This window comes from Neomonachus schauinslandi, chromosome 11, assembly GCF_002201575.2.
Source record: "Neomonachus schauinslandi chromosome 11, ASM220157v2, whole genome shotgun sequence".
Lineage (NCBI taxonomy): Eukaryota > Metazoa > Chordata > Mammalia > Carnivora > Phocidae > Neomonachus > Neomonachus schauinslandi.
Window position 1 is genome coordinate 31,012,792 of NC_058413.1, and position 22,120 is coordinate 31,034,911.

The 22,120-nt window shown below is 34.5% G+C and overlaps 1 protein-coding gene and 1 non-coding gene across 3 annotated transcripts in view; one reads left to right on the plus strand and one right to left on the minus strand.

The window, feature by feature from the left end:
• The first annotated feature begins 207 nt into the window (after nucleotides 1–207).
• On the plus strand, nucleotides 208–314 carry LOC123326280. Its single transcript, XR_006540985.1, has one exon. It is a non-coding gene; the product is annotated as a U6 spliceosomal RNA (small nuclear RNA).
• A 7,554-nt stretch (nucleotides 315–7,868) lies between these two features.
• The window catches only part of METTL15 (methyltransferase like 15), a 186,186-nt gene continuing 171,934 nt past the window's right edge, over nucleotides 7,869–22,120 (minus strand). The window contains exon 5 of one of the 2 annotated variants that reach the window (XM_021685883.1): nucleotides 7,869–8,314. In XM_021685883.1, coding sequence (XP_021541558.1) covers nucleotides 7,869–8,314 — 446 coding nt within the window. The remainder of the gene's footprint in view (nucleotides 8,315–22,120) is intronic. The other variant, XM_021685884.1, reaches the window with a different exon arrangement.

Here is a 22,120-nt window from a genome sequence, read left to right on the forward strand (position 1 = left end):
GGTCTGACTTGATGAGACAGAAGAAGAGAATCTAGTGAAGGAATCAGAGTGTGAGAGAAATAAAGCCATAGAAGGAGTGATTTTGGAGAATGCAATGGAAAACAGGTTTTTATGGAAGCATAGATCAATACTGTCAAACACTGCAGAGACAAAGTAAGTCAAGAGGGAGATTAGGATATTGGGTCTGGTAATTAAGAGGTCACCATTGTGCTTACTTCAGTAGCACCTACACTAAAATTCAAATGATACAAACGAGATTACCATGACTCCTGTGCAAGGATGACATGCAAATTTGTGGAATGTTCCATAAAAAAAATTGAAGCCACCAGTAATCATTAAGAGAACAGTTTCTATAGACAGTTATGGATAGGATAAATGAAAGACAGGTGAGGACTTGGAGGTAGTGTAGACTTTAAGAAGGCAAGTAATAAAAGAAAACAGAATGATGGGTGTGGTAAAGAAAACAGAGTCAAGGAGAGATTTTAGTCCTTGTTTGCCTTTTTTATTTTTAAGATTTTATTTATTTATTTGATAGAGAGAGCACAAGCAGGGGGAGCGGCAGGCAGAGGGAGAGGGAGAAACAGGCTTCCCATTGAGCAGCAAGCCCTACACGGGGGCTTCATCCCGGGACACCCAAGTCCTTGTTTGCTTTTAGCCCAGGGCACTCTTGAGTATGTTTGTAGATTGAAGGAAAGATACTAGCAGAGAACAGATTAAAGACTGGAGGGGCAAGCGAAATTAACTGAACTAAATCCCAGAGAAAATAGAATAGGAGCAAGGTTAATCTCTCCACTGAGATGTAGGAGTACAAAATAGAGATAAAGGACAAGATTTATAAATGCCAAAATGAGGATAAGGAGGTGGGAATTACATGGATTCAGTTCTGTAGCATCTGCTTCTACGGTGCTGTAAAAAAGGTCATCAGCTCATTCTAAGTGTAAAAAGTTCCCTTACCTTTCACTAGTTATTTTCCCTTTAACATTTGCAACACAAATATTTAGTCCTTCTCATTGGCTTTAAAGTGCAGAAGTAAGAAACTTTTTTTTTTTTTTTAAAGATTTTATTTATTTATTCATGACAGACAGAGAGAGAGAGAGAGAGAGGCAGAGGGAGAAGCAGGCTCCCAAGGAGCAGGGAGCCCGATGCGGGACTCGATCCCAGGACCCTGAGATCATGACCTGAGCCGTAGGCAGACGCTTAACCATCTGAGCCACCCAGGCGCCCAGTAAGAAACTTTTTTTATACTCCTATAGCAATGTTCTCTTATTTCACAAAGTACTCATTTCCTTCCCCTCCCCACCCCCCAAAATGCATTTTGAAGAATCTTAATATAAGGACCACATAGGTTGGCTACTTACTGGAATGGAAGTGTAGGAAGACAAATGCTTTCTCCAACCTAAATGAAAATCAAATAACTTTAGCAACTGGTTCTTTTTTTCCCATTTTGTTTTCTTATAAATGGAGACTCAACAAAAGCAATGACTGTGTTTTATATAACTTGTCAATGTATTGCAAACACTGGGGGTATTAAATAAATAATAAATGGGGTAAAGTTTCCAAATAGTGAAGCTGACTATAACCTAGTCACAACTGCTGCTAGTAATGCAGAGGCTGAGCTTAAAATTACCAAGAATAAAGCATACACATCCTTAATCATGATGTTCAGAAATGTTACATTTTGGTAATTACAACTTTCAGTTAACTCATAAATATTTGTTGAGTATTTTCTATTTGCTTCATAGCAACCTGATGAGAAAGTACCAATACTAATCTCATCTTAAAGTGAAATAAATGAGGATTCAAGAGATTAAGAGCATGCTCAAGTTTGTATATTCAACTAATATATGCAGACCTGGAATTCAAACTTGTTTTTCTGAGTCCAAAGCCAATAGCGTAATTTACAATGCTATACAGCCTCCTCCTCAATTTAGCACCTATAAGAGTTGGATAACATTTTTCCTTGAGAAAGAATAAGGAATCATACTATTTAATAGTTTAACAATGCAAAATTTTACCCTGTGCAAGGCAGACAAGTATATTGTCCAAAGCATAAGGATGGAGTTTAATGGACAGAAGCAATTATTCAAGAATGAGAAATGGAGTATGTTCTATCGTTGGACTTCACCTTTGTATTTTAGTGCCTGGGTAATGATATATTTAATAGGGTATAAGCTAATGATAGAAAACTTGTTCAGTATTTAAGGTAAAGAAGAATTGCTTAAGGAAATGTGACATTACCAACGAGGCAAACTTCTGCTTTGCATATCAGAGCATTAAATTTTTTCTTCATTTTATTGTCCAACAAATTTGGTGGACTATATAAGAAAAAAGTGAGGTGGCCAGAAAGTCTGTGAAGAATTTTAAGGTCCATCTAAATAACAGGCATTACGAACTATCACCATTGCATCTTAAATAATTAATTCTATTGAAATTTTTAATGGTTTGGGAAATTTATGCCACAACCAGACTTATAAAAAATAATTTATATTTAAACTTTCTCTTAGTATTTCTGCAGTTCATGCTGTGTGTTACCAAACATTAGTTGGAAATAGTAGCTATAAACAGATGAAATTTGAGAAAATAATATAAAAATAGTTATGCTTGTTATACAATCCAGCCTCTTTAGAATATGATGCTGATTTTTTACAAACCATGCTTCATTCAACATTGAGCATATGGCATTGTGGTTCTGAGACAAATATATCTCTGATCAAGATTTCTATCACTAAGGAGCGCCTGGGTGGCTCAGTCGTTAAGCGCGTCTGCCTTCGGCTATGGTCATGATCCCAGGATCCTGGGATCAAGCCCCACATCGGGCTCCCCGCTCAGCAGAAAGCCTGCTTCTCCCTCTCCCACTCCCCTTGTGTTCCTGCTCTAGCATTGTTTCTCTCTGTCAAATAAATAAATAAAATCTTAAAAAAAAAAGATTTCTATCACTAAATTTATATTTATTAGGCACTTCACAAAATTCCCTTTTATTCTTTATTACTTAGCCCTTTCTATTATAGAATGTTGCTTACACACAATTAATCTATTAGATTAATACAGCAATCACAAAAACTCAATAGAAAAGTAGCTTAATTAAAATAATTACACAATTTTGACCATAAGCAATTTTAGTTAATTCTTATCCATTACAAATATTCTAACAGGTAGGGCTTAGTTTGTGAGAGTACATGCTAATATCGCCTCATATTTCTTTTCCTACAGTAAATTTGAAACATAATGCCACCTCAGCTGGCATAAGAAATTCATATATCAATGTGAACAGAGAAAGGGAAAGGGAGTTTAAATACAAGAACAACAAATCAAAAGCTTCTATTTTTAATGTTATCCTTTTACTATATAAGTAAAGCAAGTATGTTTAGGCCAGGGTCCCACTGAGGGGAGCTGTCTTGTCATCTGTTAAACTAAATATTCTATAAACATGTGCAAATGGCCCTAAATAAATCTAAAATACAGTTTAAAAAAAATTAAATAAAAAGAATATCCAATAAAGGATTAATACCCCAAATATATAAAGAAGTTACATAATTCCACACCAGAACAAACAAACAATCCAATTAGGAAATGGGCAGAGAACCTGAATACACCCTTTTCCAAAGAAGATATACAGATGGCCAATAGACACATGAAAAAATCCTCAACATCATCAATCATTAGGGAAATGGAAATCAAAATCACAACGAGATACTACCTTACATCTGTCAGAATGTCTAGTATCAAAAAGACCAGGAATAAAAAGTGTTGGCTAGGATGTGGAGAAAAGGAAACCCTCATGCACTATTGGTGGGAATGTAAATTGGTCTAAAAACAGTATGGAGTTTCCTCAAAAAATTAAAATAGAAATGTCACACAACTCAGTAACTCTACCACTGTATATTTACCCCCTCAAAATGAGGAGCCTGCTTCTCCCTCTGCCTGCCCACTCTCCCCTGCTTATGTGCGCTTGCTCTCTCTATGACAAATAAATAAAATCTTAAAAAGAACTCTCATATTTTTTGAATGAGACACTTGAAATGAAATTAAAATTGTTTTAGAAATCTGCAGTGTAGACTCATCATTATTTCTACTTACTTAAAAACAAAAATCAGAAAAAAGAATTTTATAAACCTTTGAAGATATGTAATACTCTGCAAAGACTAAAGAAAATATGATTTTCAAATGCTTGCAAGTGACTTTTAAGATATACAAAAAGCCTACTTAAGCATACTGTATTCTCTTATAAGCTATTGGTTGCAACATAATAAATAATACAATATAAATGACTTTAAGCACAAATCACATACCATGTATTACATGAAATAGAAAAGAGATATAGATACAATTCATGTATCCCAAAAGACCCGAGAAACTCCAAAGATTATACAGTAATATACAATATTTAAAACAAAATGAATATAAAATAGAGATATCAACTAAAAACTGTGTGCAGTTATTTAATTTTATTTCTTAATAAGCAATGAACTAAAACCTCTTAAGAACTGATGTACTACACAATGGTATTGATGCTATATTAGAATGGCTGGTAGAAAGCAGTCGATAAGAAATTCAGAAATGGGGTGCCTGGGTGGCTCAGTAGTTGAGCGTCTGCCTTCAGCTCAGGTCATGATCCCAGGATCCTGGGATCGAGCCCTACATGGGGCTCCCTGCTCCGCGGGAAGCCTGCTTCTCCCTCTCCCACTCCCCCTGCTTGTGTTCCCTCTCTCGCTGTGTCTCTCTCTGTCAAATAAATAAATAAAATTTTCAAAAAAAAATGTTTAAAATGTTGTAAAAATATAGGAATTATTTTCTGTAATTAGGCTGTTTACCACAATCATTCTTGCCTGCTTCTTGGTCTTTACATGAATGAGTTTTAAATGGTTAATGCTGGAAAATGTTTTTGTGAAATCCAAACAATACATACAGAAATAAACACTGATTATTAAAATGAGTGTGTATTTCTTTTCCAATAAAATATAATGAATATAAAACAAGCAATTGTTTTACATTTCTGAATTTCTTTTTTTTTTTTTTTAAGATTTTATTTATTTATTCGACAGAGAGAGACACAGTGGGAAAGGGAACACAAGCAGGGGGAGTGGGAGAGGGAGAAGCAGGCTTCCCGTTGAGCAGGGAGTCCGATGCGGGGCTGATCCCAGGACCCTAGGATCATGACCTGAGCCGAAGGCAGACGCCTAACGACTGAGCCACCCAGGCACCCCTTATATTACAACATTTTAAAACGATTTTGTGTTTATTTAAGAAAGGATTTTTTTCATGCATAGTCAAGATTTTTTTCTATCAAGGTATTAGATTCCCAGGGCTGCTGTAACAAATTACCACACACTGGGTGGCTTTCAACAACAGAAATGTATTCTGTCATGGTTCTGGAGTCGGAAGGTCTGAAATCAAGGTGTCAGCAAAGTTGTTGGCTCCTACTTAAAAGTGAGGGAGAATCTCTTCCATGCTTCTCTCCTAGCTTTTAATGGTTGCCAGCAATCCCTGGTGTCCCCTGGCTTGTATGATGTATCATTCTAATGTCTGCTTTTATCTTCATGTGCCATTCTTCCCTGCATCTCTGTTTAATCTTCTCTTCTTCTTTTTTAAAGATTTTATTTATTTATTTGAGAGAGAGAGAAAGAGAGAGAGCATGAGAGGGAGGAGGGCCAGGGAGAAGCAGACTCCCTGCTGAGCGGGGAGCCCAATGCGAGGCTCGATTCTGGGACTCCAGGATCATGTTCTGAGCTGAAGGCAGATGCTTAGCTGACTGAGCCACCCAGGCGGCCCTCTCTTCTCTTCTTATAAGATCACCACACATATTGGATTAAGGGCCTGCTTTGCTCCGGTATGACTTCAGCTGAACTACCTACATCTGTAGTGATCATATGTCCTTCTGAGAAGGACATGAATTTTTGGGGGGGAAATACTATTCAACCTGGTGCAGTCACTTTCCATTTAACATTAAAGAAAAAATCCCCATACTATACAGGATCCAAAATGACAGATGAAATAGGTAAATCATTGTTGAATATAACAGTGTGATCTCTTATTTTCTAACCAGATATTTGGATGGGAACGTACCTTTGGGAATCTTTCTCATTCACAATTATGACTTATATGCAAGAGAAACAAACATTTTTTCAGGAAAGATTCAGAGGAACAAGGTAGGTACATTCATTTTTTTCTAATTTGAGGACACTGCTCCCTACAATATTTTCTAATTCTGCACAATTAGAAATTAATTCCACTGCATAATTGCCCAGATTTGAATAAAACCTATAAAGTGGCAAACAAGCTTGAGAACTTAAATATTACAGAGGTAGATAAAGTAAATCTACAGTATATTTGAGCATTTCATTCTTATCCTTTGCCAATACTTATGTTGATATTTTATTCACTTGTACTCACCAATTCAGCATCTGTCAACATGATTGAGAAGATGAATTTTTCCTATATTTGAATAGTTTACTAAGCATATTAATAGTATAAATATGATTTTAGGGATAATCACTTAAGAAAGCCATCATTTATATGTACCTTTTATCAACATGCCAATGTACCCTTTGACTAATTATATCTCTTATTCATCCTTCAAGTCATAATTCAAGCATCACAAGGTCAGACCCATTTTCCTTCAGTAAGTGAAATCCCTACTAGATGTTCTTGCAGTACCCAGTATTGCTTCTTTGTAGCTTTTACCACTGCGTTAATTTTATATTAATTTTTGTGATTATTTAACTACCATTACTCTTCTCCACTAGACTTAAACTCCATAGGACAAGTACTGTAAGGTATGTGTATTTTATTCACCTTTGTTTCTCTGCCTAGTTAGTACTTGCTGAATAACTGAAAAAATTAGAAATGCATATTTACATATAAAAAGTTGATATGTGAATCATGAATCAATCTCAATATGTTAAAGAATCCTTTACCAAGAATGTCTCCTAAATAAACATTTTACTATTATAGTTACTTTTGGATAGGTAAAAACATTAGGGGCACAATCATTTTAATATCTCTTTCATATACTTTTCTATTTCAAATAGACTTGGTTAAATTATTTTGAATAGCTCAATTAAAAAATGCAGGATTCAAATGATGACAGATTTTATTATGCATCAAAGGCATTCTGGGATATTATTAAAATAAACATAATTTACTTATTAAATATAAGTTTCATGAAACATTCTCTATGATAGCTATTAGAGCAATTCTACATTTTTACTTTGCAATGTGATAAAATGGCATATATCATATTATAAAATCCCTTTGAAACAATGAACACTATAATTTCAAAAGTGACATTTAACAGTATGATGCATTTTAAAAATACTTGAAAATTTAAAATTTGCATAATACTTATATTTAAGAAGACTATAGTACTACTAAATTATTCCCAAATAGAAATTAAAATTTCTTCCATGATCATTAATTATTTGATCCACAGAAAGCTGTTGCAAATTTGAATATCTAAATTCAGAATTTAGAGCATGCAGATACAATTATAATCTCTCTCTTTTGACAGCTTGAGCTTACATATTTAGATAAATACACATAGTACTCTTCTTCTTTTTAAAAGATTTCCTGATTAGAGAAAGGACTGCATTTCAGAAGTTAAATATAATGCTCAGATAAACACATTTTTCCGGTTTTGAGATGCTGCTGCTCCTTGAACTTTCTGTGTCATGCTAATATTTCTGACATTTTCTTTCTGAGGAAAAAAATGGTAAATACCCTCAATTTTCACACATATATAGTACATCTCTTTAGATAGATAGATATATCTCATACTTTCTTATATTAAGTTGATCAAGTAATATCACATGAAAAAAAAGACAAACTGTGAAGGGAAAACTTGAAGGATCAAATGATGAAAACTTTCTTTCTCATAATTTGATGGCTGCTCTAAGCTTGGCTGAGCGTGCTCTGGGGTTATCCTGTACATCCTGATCTTCTGGAGTAAGTACTTTTTTGTGTATCAGTTCCCACATTAAAGGGGCCCTGCCTATAGAGCCTCCTTCCTTGTTTTCATGACCTGAACCCAGTTGCGATCCTTGTTTCACTTTCTGTCTAGCACTTAGGTTAAACCTTTCTGTCATGCTTATCCCAAGCAGGAATCGTTTGACAATGCGATCCTCTAATGAATGGAAGGAGAGCGTAACAAGGCGGCCACCAGGTCTCAGAAACTTCTGAGCTGTCTTCAGTCCTGTGTAAAGTTCATTGAGTTCATTGTTCACAAATATTCGAAAAGCTTGGAAAGTCTTGGTAGCAATATGGGTAGATCGTTGTAGCAAGTCTTTCCGGGCAAAAACAGCAGATGGAGGAAATGCACCTACGAATAGATTTTGTAAAAACAGGAAAAGAGGACAGGAAAAATTAATATTTTCTACCGTAAATTTACTGCGCTGTGTGTGTATATATTTAAGGAACTACGTTTCATTAGAAAATTGTGGCATTTCATTCATTCTTCCATTTTATTTCCAAGCATCCAATCAAGATTTAAACTATTGTGTCAGAAACAGCTTTCATAACTCGTAACAGTAACTGGAGTCAAACAAGTAGAGAAAGAGGCAGACAAATATTAGTGATTAAAAAACTTCCCAACTTGGGTGAAAAATATTAAGTCACTGATACAAGAAGCTCAGTGAACTACAAATAGAATAAAGAAGAGAAAACTGCATTTAGGTGCATCATAATCAAACTACGACAAGCTAAAGATAATCAGAAAAATCTTGACTACAATAAAGAAATACATAAAGGAGAACAAAAATATGATTAACAGTTATTTTCTCATGAGGACAATGGAAGCTATACAATACTGGAATAACATTCAAATTGTTGAGGGAAAAAATCTGTCTTCCAAGAAGGCTATCTAAAACTATTCTTCAGAATTAAAGGTTCAAAGACATTTTCAAATAAATAAAAAATGAGAGAATTCATTGCTAATATGTCTGCATTCAAGGAATGCTAAAGGAAACACTTCATGCTGAAATAAAATGACACCAGATGATAACTTGCATATACAGAAAAAGAGATTATAGATACATCTATGAGATATCCATATATCTTTCTACATATGGGTTCTCTTAATTTCTTCAAAAGACAGGACTCTTTAAGTGAAATTATAACAATATTTTTTACATTTATATACATCATAATATAGGTATTGATTTGTGCAAAGGATTAGAGTGGGTAAATGGAGCTATATTTTTGCAAGATTCATATGTTGTACTGGAAGTTAAAGTTGCATATTGTGGTCCCTAGAGCAATCAATAAAAGTAATGCAAAGAAATAAAGCTAATAAACTCAGAGAATAAAAAATAGTACACAAAAAATATTGCTTAACATAAAAGACAGCAGAACAGAACAAGAAAACAGAAATTAGACAAAGAGAAGACAAATAGTAAAATGGCAGACAATAAAATCAAATATATCAATAATTACATTAAATATAAATGTATTAAATACCCCAATATAAATGAGATTATCTGACTGAAGAATAGCAGGACCTAACTATACATTGTCTACAGAAATGTATAGAAATGTACTTTAAATATAAAAATGCAAATAAAAGTAAAAGTAAGTAAAAGGCTGTGAAAAGATATGCCATAAAGACAGAAGCATAAAAAAGAGAGATCGTATTAATATTAGAAAAAACAAACCTTTAAAAAGGAGAACTCCTAGACCCAAAGAGAAACATTTCTTATTGAGAAAAAGATCAATACAGCAGGAAAATAGAACTGTAAATGCAAATGCACCAAATAACATAATTATCAAAATTTGGACATCTCCAAAAAAGACACACATTTATAAAAGCAATTGATTTTTGACCAAGTTGTTAAGTTAGTTCAATGGAGAAAGAACAGATTTTCAATGAAAGTTGATTATCATAAAAGAAGATGAACTTCAACTCTTACTGCACAGTGTACACAAAAATTAATATAAAATGGATCACAGACGTAAGAGTAAACACTAAACCTAAAATATATATCTGACAAAACTCTTATCCAGAATATGTAAGGAAATCTCACAACTTAATAAGAAGCCAAACCACCTATGTTCAAAAATTTGAACAAACACTTCACAAAAGATATATAGTCAATAAACATATGTAAAGATGTTCATCATCATTAGTCATAAAAATGCCAATTAAAACCACAATGAAATATCACTACACATCCACTAGAACTGCTAAATCCTAGAAAGAAACAAACTACTGAAACTGACCCAGGAAGAAATAGATAATCTGAATAGAACTATTACAAGTGAAAGGATTAAATCAGTAATCAAAAGCAACCCACAAAGAAAAGTCCAGGCCCAGACGGCCTCACTGCTGAATTCTGCCAAACATTCAAATAATTAAAAACATTACTTCACAAATGCTTCCAAAAAATTGAAGAAAAGAGAACACTTCTCAAATTACTTTATGAGCCCAGTATTACTATGAAACTAAAACCAAAGGCATCACAAGAAAATTACAGATCAATATCTCTTATGAATCTAAACATTAAAATCCTCAACAAAATACTAGCAAACTGAATTTAGCAGCATATTAAAAGGATTATATGCCATGACCAAGTGGGATGGTCATGGTTCAACAAATGAAAATTGATCAATCTAATATGTCACATTGACAGAATGAAGGAAAAAACCCCACATGATTATGTCAAATGATGCAGAAAAAGCATTTGAAAAAATTCAATACCCTTTCATGATAAAAATACTCAAGAACTAGGAATAGAAGGAAAGTACCTCAGCATAATGAAGCCCATATATGAGAACCCAAAGCTAATATTATACTTAATGATGAAAGACTAAAAGCTTTTCCTTGAAGATCATGAACAAAACAAGAATACCCATCTTCACCACTTCTATTCAACGCAGTACTAAAAGTTCTAGTCAGAGCAATCAGACAAGAAAAAGAACTAAAAGGCATCAAAACTGGAAAGGAAGTAAAATTATCTCTCTTTACAGAGGACAGGATCTTATATGTAGAAAACACTAAAGATTACATATACACAAACCCTATGAGAACTAACAAGTGGATTCAGCAAAGCTGCAGTATATGAAATTAACATGCAAAAATCAGCTGTGTTTCTATCCTTATAATTAACAATCCAAAAAAAATCAAAAAAATTCCATTCACAATGGCATCAAAAGGAATCAGATATTTAGGAATAAAGTTAACAAAAGAAAGGTAAGCCTTATGTTATGGAAGCTACAAACAATATTTAAAAAAAATTGTTTAAGATGGCAATACTCCTCCAAATTAGTTTAAGATTCAATGCAATCTCTATCAGATCCCAGCTGACTTTTTTAATACAAATTGACATGCTAATTCTAAAATTCATATGGAATTGTAAGAGACCCAGAACAGCCAAAATGATCCGGGGAGGGGGGCGCAGGGGGGTGAAGGGAAGAGAATGAAGAAGGAGGACTCACACTTAGGGATTTCAAAACTTCCTAAAAAGCAATGGTAATTGAGACAGTGTGGTGCTGGTACAACAATGGACATAGAGATCAATGGAATATAATTGAAATCTCAGAAATAAGCCCTATGAGCAACAGATTTTTGACAAGAATGTCAAAGCCATGCAATAGGGAAAGAATGGTTAATTGAACAAATAATGTTAGGACTACTAGATAGATAGTCATATACTAAAAAATGGAGTTGGACCATTAAATCACATAGAAAAATTAACTCAAAATGGATCAAAGACATAAATGTAAGAGCAAAAACTATAAAATTCTTAGAATTTTGTCTTAGAAAGAAAACACAGGGATAAACATTAATGACTTTGAATTTGGCAAAAAAAATTCTTAGATAGGACACCCAAATCACAAGCAACAAAAGAAAATTGTACATCATCAAAATTAATTTTGTTACTCAAAGGACACCATCAAGAAAGTGAAAAGACAACCGAAAGAATGGAGAAAAAATTGCAAATCATGTATCTGGTAAGGGATTAATGTATCTACAATATGTCAAAGAAGAAAATTACAAAATGATGCATGTATGATACTATTTACATTTTAAAATATGCACATCAAAACAGACAAGCTCCATTTAGTTTTCAAGAATAGGATGAACAAAAAATGTTGATTTTTAAATAAATCAATAATTTTCCTTAAACTTACTCCATTGTCATACAAATATATTAAAGTATAATGGTCAATGAACTTATAAAGGAATTTTCTATTTAATTTTTTTACTTGATTACTCATGTCTTAAAATTTTTGTTCCTAGAGAATATTATCCATAGAAATGTAATCCTTGTGGTCCAGATTCTCTATGGATGAAGATCAGAAAGTATGGCTGCAATCCTGGCACTTAAGTCTCACTGGCATGCTTCTTACAGCAAAGTAAATTATACAAGGCTGGTGCCTTAGTTCACATTTTAGTAACCTGTAGGTCCAGTAGTACATTAAGACACACTTGATTAATCTTCTGGGAAACAATCAGAGAAAGAAAGAAATAATACCATACTTGTACCAGGGAGCTGAGAACCTGGCTGTCTAAAGTTAACCAAATCCATGGTATGGGTTCACTCTTTCATCCACAAAAACTACTCTGTTGAAAGGCTAGTTTAGACGTTAGGGAATTTATCTTCTAACAAGCAGATCTCTCAGAAACAAAATATCAAAGTCAAAGCTAAAGAGGGAGGTCAACTTTTTTTCTATTTGTTATTCAATCGCTCCATGTTCCACAGAAAGAGTTTTGGTCACTGGGAAATGTATTTTAAAATATTCTAAAATCTGAACAAATATACAACTCTTCATGTTTTAGAGCTTGGATTTAGAGGATGCTTCAGGAAGGGTGTATTCCTAAAGACTTGCATAATTTAAACCTTGCATAATTCAACACTAATTTTCTCAAAGAAAAAATGTATTATAAAATAAATTTCAATTTACATGTATTTTGATGTAAAATAGGACATAAACATCCATGGAACACAAGAAGCATCAAATAATGTAGCATGTTTCTGCTTTAATGCTTTAAAATTTTGTTTCATAACATTATCTCTAATATTTTAGATATTAAATGGATGGCTTAACATGGTAATTGCTTAGCATTCTTGACATTTTATCACATTTCAGAGATACACATTTGAGGATGTGGTTATTAACAGCACTGAATTAGCCATACCTGACTTTATGTTAAACAATTTGATGAACAGAAAAGCAGAGAGTTTAATATTTGCTTGATATTGTTAATGAATATATTTTCAAAAAATAATGAAAATATCTTCATGAAGTCCCAAAAGTTCATTTTTGCTTTTGCTTCACTAGCATTTGGAGATATATCTTGAAAGAGGTTGCTGTAGCCGATGTTGAAGAGATTACTGCCTATGTTCTCCTCTTGATGGATTCCTGTCTCACATTGAGGTCTTTCATCCATTTTGAGTTTATCTCTGTGTATGGTGTTAGAGAATGGTCGAGTTTCATTCTTCTGTATATAGCTGTCCAATTTTCCCAGCACCATTTATTGAAGAGACTGTCTTTTTTCCATTGTATATTTTTTCCTGTTTTGTCAAAGATTATTTGACCATAGAGTTGAGGGTCCATATCTGGGCTCTCTATTCTGTTCCATTGGTCTATAGGTCTGTTTTTGTGCCAGTACCATGCTGTCTTGGTGATCACAGCTTTGTAATAAAGCTTGAAATCAGGCAACGTGATGCCCTCAGCTTTGTTTTTCTTTTCCAACATTTCCTTGGCCATCTGGGGTCTTTTGGGGAACCTCATCAAGATAAAAAGCTTCTGCACTGCAAAGGAAACAGTCAACAAAACAAAGAGGCAACCCACAGAATGGGAGAAGATACTTACAAATGACACTACAGACAGAGCGCTGATTTCCAAGATCTATAAAGAACTTCTCAAGCTCAACACCCAAAAAACAAATAATCAAGTCAAAAAAATGGGGAGAAGACATGAACAGACACTTCTCAAAAGAAGACATACAAATGGCTAACAGACACATGAAAAAATGTTCATCATTAGCCATCGGGAAATTCAAATAAAAACCACACTGAGATACCACCTTATACCAATTAGAATGGCAAAAATTGAAAGGCAAGAAACAACCAATTTTGGAGAGGTTGTGGAGAAAGGGGAACCCTCTTACACTGTTGGTGGGAATGCAAGTTGGTACAGCCACTTTGGAAAACAGTGTGGAGTTTCCTCAAAAAATTAAAAATAGAGCTACCTTATGACCCAGCAATTGCACTACTGGGTATTTACCCCAAAGACACAGATGTAGTGAAAAGAAGGGCCATATGCACCTCAATGTTCATAGCAGCAATGTCTGCAATAGCTAAACTGTGGAAAAGAGCAGAGACGCCCTTCAACAGAGGAATGGATAAAGATGTGGTCAATATATACAAAGGAATATTACTCAGCCATCAGAAAGGATAAATACCCAACTTTTACATCAACACATTGGATGGGACTGGAGGAGATTATGCTAAGTGAAATAAATCAAGCAGAGAAAGTCAATTATCATAGGGTTTCACTTATTTGTGGAACATAAGGAACAGCATGGAGGACATTAGGAGAAGGAAGGGAAAAATGAAGGGGGGGAAATCGGAGTGGGAGATGAACCATGAAAGACTACAGACTCCGAGAAACAAACTGAGGTTTTTAGAGGGGAAGGGGGTGGGGGGAAGTGGTAGCCCAGTGATGGGTATTAAGGAGGGCATGTACTTCATGGAGCACTGGGTGTTATATGAAAACAATGACTCATGGATCACTACATTAAAAACTAATGATGTGGGGCGCCTGGGTGGCTCAGTCGTGAAGCGTCTGCCTTTGGCTCAGGTCATGATCCCAGGGTCCTGGGATCGAGTCCCACTTCAGGCTCCCTGCTCGGCAGGAAGCCTGCTTCTCCCTCTCCCACTCCCCCTGCTTGTGTTCCTGCTCTCGCTATCTCTCTCTCTGTCAAATAAATAAATAAAATCTTTAAAAAAAAAAAACAAACTATGTATTGTATGGTGACTAACATAACATAATAAAATTAAATTAAATTTAAAAAATAATGAAAATAGAAAATGTTAAAATAACAAAATAATATCTGAAATCACCATATAAATTCTAATATAAATAATAGCACTGGTTCATTTGACATAACAAAGTATGGTAGGCATTTCTCTTTACCAGCTAAAATGGCACCTTCCTGTGGCAGAACTATAGTTTGTAATTCATTCAGCCAGCTAGCTGTGAAACTATGAGATTCCTGACTAGTTCTTTTAATTGAAGGGATCTGTTTTTATTTCAAAGTATTTCACATAAAGTGAGATTTATTCATATTTTACATTATGCAACTTCATGTTTATATAATTAATATTCACTTTAAATATATCCACACTGAATATGAATTTGCAGCTGAAAAATTAACACCACTGTGATCAGACAATTTTTTCTTATAAGGTCTAAGTAGGCCTTGCCAATGTCATATAATGGAGAAAGAAAATAAGAGCTTCCATTTTATTTAGGAATGGTCTTAAAGATAATAGGATAACTCCAAATCATGAAAAGCTTTTCTTCTGGGGCTTTTTAAAATTTTTGTTTAGGGAATCCTAATCTGAACTATGTGTAATGGGTTTCCTGGGTAGGATTTCCAGGTATGGTCCTATCAACTCTGCAAGTCACACCTTCATGGACCAGAAGACGATAAAGGACTGCGATGGGCAATATGTTTTGTGGAGCTTTTTGGTGCTGCTCTGGGGACCAAAAGTACACATCCTGCCTTATTTTAGATAAGTTCAATTTCCAGGGATACCCTTCCTTTATAAACTGGCACTTCTGTTTCTGTAATTTATAGGAAGAAAGATTGACAATACAGATTTTATAAAATGAAATTAAAAAGAAAAAAAAAGAATTTAAACAGCATATGGTAATGGAAATTAAAATAGTAAAAACAAAACATCAACTGGCAATGGTACAGATAGACAAAAAGACAAGAAAAGACAATCCTACTATCCAGGATTAAGTAAGGTGGTTTTTTTTAAATTTTGTTTTATTATGTTATGTTAGTCACCATACAGTACATCATTAGTTTTTGATGTAGTGTTCCATGATTCATTGTTTGCGTATTAACACCCAGTGCTCCATGCAATATGGGTATTAATACCCATCATCGGGGTATTAAGGAAGCAAGGTGTTTTTGTCTGAATTAGAAACTTTAAAGACAATCAGTAAATGTCATGTGCCTGTAAGATAGCAAAAATGGGTTTGATTGTGTAAGTCACTGGTCAGAGAGAAAGGAACAGAGTTCTCCTAGGTAAGTAGAGACCATGTGGGATTATCTGCTAGACTCTAAATTAGGCCAAAGGAAGAAAAATATTAATGAGACCTGGTCCTTGCCCTTGAGGAGCTTACTGTTTTGCAACCCTTCTCTCTTCTTCCACTTCTTTATCATATCCTATATTCTGTTATCAGAGACAGAAACTGGTCCTCTCTATTATTCTATTTCCTGATTTTAGTCACAGATCTTGTATGGCTAATTCATTTGATTAAGGCATAGTAGGTAAGACAGAAAATACAGATTCATTAGATTTGGTGCTTAGAGAAAATCTCCTTTTTGTGTTTTCTAGTCTACCAATGGACTAGGCCAATGTATAGGAGTTCTAAGTGGGAAGAGGTGTGCACTTGTCACACTCTACTGCAATTACTAGTTTACTTGTCTGTCTCAGTACCTTGACTTGTGAATAGGAGCTACTTCATGTTCACTCTTCATATCTCTCATACTTAACAGAGAAGCTTGTGATTCTCAGCCTTGACTGCACATCAGTCACCTGTGGAGCCTTTGAAAAAATAAAGATGCCTGGCCCCAGTCCAGACCTATGGAATCAGTTTCAGGGGTTTATTACACAGTAATCACTATTTTTAAAAAGCTTCACAGCGGATTGTGATTGCAGCCAAGATTAAGAACTACTATAGTAAACACTCAGTAAATGTTTGTTGAAAAGATAATAAATAGATAATGAATGGAAAAAAATAAATGGATAAGTGAATGAAAATCCAGGATCATTATTACAGTTTCATTCACATCATTAGATGGCTATATGAAGAATATAATACTCAGTCACATCAAAGAATGGCTAAATGAAGAGCATCTTTTTAGTCACAGAAAACATCATGAACTGAATTTTCAAATAATGTCATAAAATGTCCTACTTTTTGGCCAAATGTGAATGTGGATACTGAATTATGAATTTAATGGGGCAAATGAACTCTAAAATTTGCTAGCAATTTCATTATCTCAATATAACTATTTCCTTGTATTTAATGATATTTGATACTTGCTGGAAATGTCTTAATGAATCAACTATTTGCACATGCAACATAACACCTGCAATTAACTTTAACCTCCAGAAATGCAAACTTGCAAGCCCTTATTAACTGAAATGAGCCAATGTGCAAGGTGAACGTTTTGCATATTTCTTTTACAGAATAAAATAAGACATGAGAATGTAAAAGGCGAAAGATTCATGCGATCTGAAGAGAAACCAGAGTGTAAGACATGAGAATGTAATGGTCATCAAGACCTTCAGTGTTTTCAGCTCAAATTTTTTTCCACAAAGATTAGTGCACAATATTGTTGAGATTTTCTGTAAGCTTTTATTTCACTTAACACCTATAAAATCTTAAACCACAAGTTTTCTCAATTCTTCAAAATAGCAGAACTGTTTTCCTCCTAATATTTTTTTTATGTTTTGAGGTTTTTTATCCTTCTAATACTTTATAATAGCAAAATTATGTCAGTAAACTGACTATAAAAAGGAATTAAAGGCTAACATACATTTAATAGCAAGATGTTTTCAAGTTAAGTACACTAAGTACACTTTAAAAAATGTATAGTTACATACATATATCTGAATTGTATTGAGAACCCCACCATTTCTCACCAATTCTACTACTATCACCCTAATCCAAGCCATCATCACCTTTTCCACACAGCCATCAGACCAATCTTTTTCATATGAAAATTAGATCATGTGATTACACTGCTCAGCACCTCTAGGGTCTTCCTATCACATGAGATAGAAACTGAAGTTCTTACCTTGGCCAAATGTCTCTATGTCATATGCAACCATTGCTTCCTACCACCCCCATTTCTCTGACCTCACCTTCCTGACCTTGAGCTCTGTACCTTAACTGAACCATGGCGTGGTCCTGCCTAGGTTCTTTGACCTGTACCTAGAAAATCTGCCTTCATATAGCTGGATGGCTTATTCCCTACTTAATTCAGGTCTCCTGTTAAACATCACAGAATTAGAGCGCGTGGGTGGCTCGGTCAGTTAAGTGTCTGCCTTTGGCTCAGGTCATGATCTCAGGGTCCTGGGATCAAGCCAGTTATGGTTACAATCAATAGATTGTACCAATTTATTTCCCTCAATAGTACATGAGAGAGCCCATCTCCCCACGTCTACACTAGTACTAAAACTAGCACTCTTTTTAACCTTAACTAGCCTAATAAAGTGAACAAATCATAGTTTACAGTTATTTATTTGCATTTCTTTGGCAATTAGTAGAATGGGGAATCCTTTCAAATCTAATGGCCATTTGATTTCAGCTATAAATTGACTGAGCAAACCCTTTGTTCATGTTCTTATTCTGATGTTGTTTTTTCTTCATTGATTTAGAAGAGCTATTCATAAAATAAGGATATTAACCATTTCTCTCATATATAGTCACAAATATTTTTCAGAGATTGTGACTGTCTTTTTACTTTGTGGAGTTTTTCTGCCATACAGAAATTAAAAGAGTATATAGATTTTTTTCATATCTTTTAGATTTTATCAAGTTTAGGAAAGCTCTCCCCACACCAAGATTATGTAGATTTAATCAACTCTATATCTTCTGGTATATTTCTAGTTTTATTTCCTATATTTAAATATTTAATTCACAGAAAATTTATTTTTAGTATGGTATGAGGTAGGGATCTAACTTCATCTTTTTGAAAATTACATAGCCAATTGTTCTATTAAGTTGTACATTATTTCCCTACTCATTTGAAGTACCACTTTGATCACATACTGTATTTTTATACACAAATAGATCTTCTGGATTCTCAATTGTGTTCCACTGATGTATTTCTCTATTTTTCTGCCAATACCAAATTATTATTGTTTTTTTTTCCCCAGTATGTTTTGCTATCAGGTGGTACAAACTCCTCTACCCTCACCATCATCCTTCCTTAAAAAATTTTCTTGGGTATTCTCATGCATTTGTTATTCCAAATTAAATTTAGAAAGAATCAATAAAGTATATAACAAATATTTTGATTAAAATTGCACTGAAGTTTTTAAACTGATTTGGATAAAATTTACATTATCATAAAACCCATCCAGGGAACATAGTATTTCCATTAATATTTTACATGTCCTTTGTTATCTTCACCTAAATTATGGTCAGGCTGTTTGTGTGAGTACTAAGCTTACACATATGCACTTTAAACATCCGTATGGAAAAGCATAAAAAATGACAATACTTATATTAAGACAACATGGTGTAATAGAAATGGCCTGGGCTATAGAAGGAGAAACTAGGTTCAATGATCAGACCTTTTACTTTTTAATAGCTGTTTGACATGGGGCAATAACACTTAACTTCTAAGTTTGTTTTCCCACTAGAACATGAGTTAACACTTTTCACAAGATTATTGTAAGGATCAAATAAAGAAAATGTTCAGAAGCACATACTCCGTATAGTCACTTTATGAATGCCATTCATCCATTTATTTCTTTGCTATTCTCAGTTGTACAGTGGAGTAGGTGAGGAAGGGATTTGATAGGTTAATTTGAAGATTCTACCAAACTAATTCTATTTTGATCCTGGACTAATAGGAGAGTAGGTGGGGTAGAGGGTTGTTGAAAACCTCTGAAGCATCTGAGTAATTCTCATTGGATTTAGGCATCAGATTAAAAGACTTCAGTATCCAAAAGGAAGTATAAAATTTTCCTTTTGTACAAATTAATGGTGCACTTCTAAGTTTACAAAGTGGCATTTAGGCCTTAAGACTATGAAGATAGCATGGTATAGATATGAGAAATCAGGGGCGCCTGGGTGGCTCAGTTGGTTAGGCCTTCGGTTTGGGTCATGATCTCGGGTCCTGGGATCGAGCCTCTGCTCAGTGGGGAGCCTCCTTCTCCTTCTCTCTCTGCCCCTCCCACCTCTCATGTGTGTTCTCTCAAACAAATAAAATCTTTAAAAAAATGAGACATTATTTAAAAATCACTTTTTAGTTTGACCTTGACTATTTAATGACTGATGCTAACAAATAAGAGCCCTAACTTAACTAACCTAAACCTTCCAGGTTGCATTACATTCACCTGGCCAGATTATTTCCCACAATTAAACTTTTAGATTTCTCTTGCCACCCAAGTATACAACTTTTCTTCTGGTATCTTGAGCACACAGTATTTATTTGTCTCCATTCTTTCCTTCTCCCTTTGCTCTAGTTTTCATGGAGCACCTTTCTGCACAGGGCATCTTCTTTCTTGAGCATATTTCCACAAGGATGACATATATTTGTGAATCATTTTAAACCATACCATTTGTTTTCAGAAATCCAAAATCCTAATTTATTTAGTCCGTTTATTAGTTGCGTGGAATCTGAGGCTAACAGAAATTGTTTCAGGGGCGCCTGGGTGGCTCAGTTGGTTAAGCGACTGCCTTCGGCTCAGGTCATGATCCTGGAGTCCCGGGATCGAGTCCCGCATCGGGCTCCCTGCTCGGCGGGGAGTCTGCTTCTCCCTCTGACCCTCCCCCCTCTCATGTGCTCTCCCTCATTCTCTCTCTTTCAAATAAATAAATAAATAAATCTTTAAAAAAAAAAAAGAAATTGTTTCAATTAAAATTGGCATCAAGAGTATTTGGTAAAATTCAGTAACTGCATCCTGAAAAATACATCATTCATTCATTCAGACAATATTTACTATGTACAGTGTACTAAACACTGGGGATTAAAATGTTTATGAAGACATTGTAGTCCCTGCCCTCAAAAAATTCAAACCCAATAGGGAGAATGATATGTAAATATTGTGAGGAGGGCTAGAAACAAGGATTGTACACACCATTAAGGGAACAAAACGAGAAAAAAAAAAGAATCTTGACCCCTGTATAGAAAGCATTTTCCATCTACTGTTCTGGGCACAGTGACCTTGTTAACTATATAGCACCTTCACTCCCCAACCAAATACCAATGTGTCTTTTGGCAAGTAAAGTCTGAGAAAAGCAGCATGCTACACTCTTCTAGAGATCCACAATGTCCATTAGCATGGTAAAGCTCTGAATATAATTGTTAAACTCTATTCACCTAGCACTTCCAAACTTTCTGAAATAAGAACTTTAATTTTTAATAACAACTACCCATTCCATAGAATTTGTTTTCTGGGTAGGAAAATACTTAAAGTATGTTTGGTGTTAATCACTCCTCACATATCTTAATTATGTCATTAAGTCCCTATAATAATTCTGAGGCAAGAGGTAGATATTCTCATTTCCATTTAAAGGTGAAAAACTGAGGGTTAAAGGTCACTTCCCAAGTTCACAGGACCCAAATGGAAATTTGGTCTTTTTAACATGAAGCCCACCCCTACATCCATTCTTTTTATAAGACAGAATGAATCTAACTCCTCCGGAAGAGAGGCATAACATTTCTGGCTAGTTCATCTGAGAAACACACTCTGGGAAGGCCAGATTAACATTAGTTTTTTTGTCTTGATTTTAAAAAAAAAAAACTCTATTTATTATATAGGGGTGTTTATTTTTCAGTTTCCTGAGGATGTTCTTGAGTTTTCTTGTCTTTATGCGTGCTCAAAACAAAGCAACAATTTTAAGATGGTACATTCACCAAACCATCTCATCTCCTTTTTCCTGGTTAGAATTAAAGGAAGTTAAGATGAAATCACATGGCTCATAATGATTTCCAGAAGCTCCGATTCCATGTCTAGTGTTTTATATAACAATCTCATTTTCTGGGAGAAAATGAGGGTAGAATCTTTACTCTAAGCCTGAATAGCCTTTTACTGAGAGATGTTGTAATGGAACCCAAATCACTTTGCATCAAGTTGCAAGAGTTTGGCTTTCTCTCCACTTTTCCCCTGGGGAGATGTGCATTGTTAGGCCTAAAGACTGC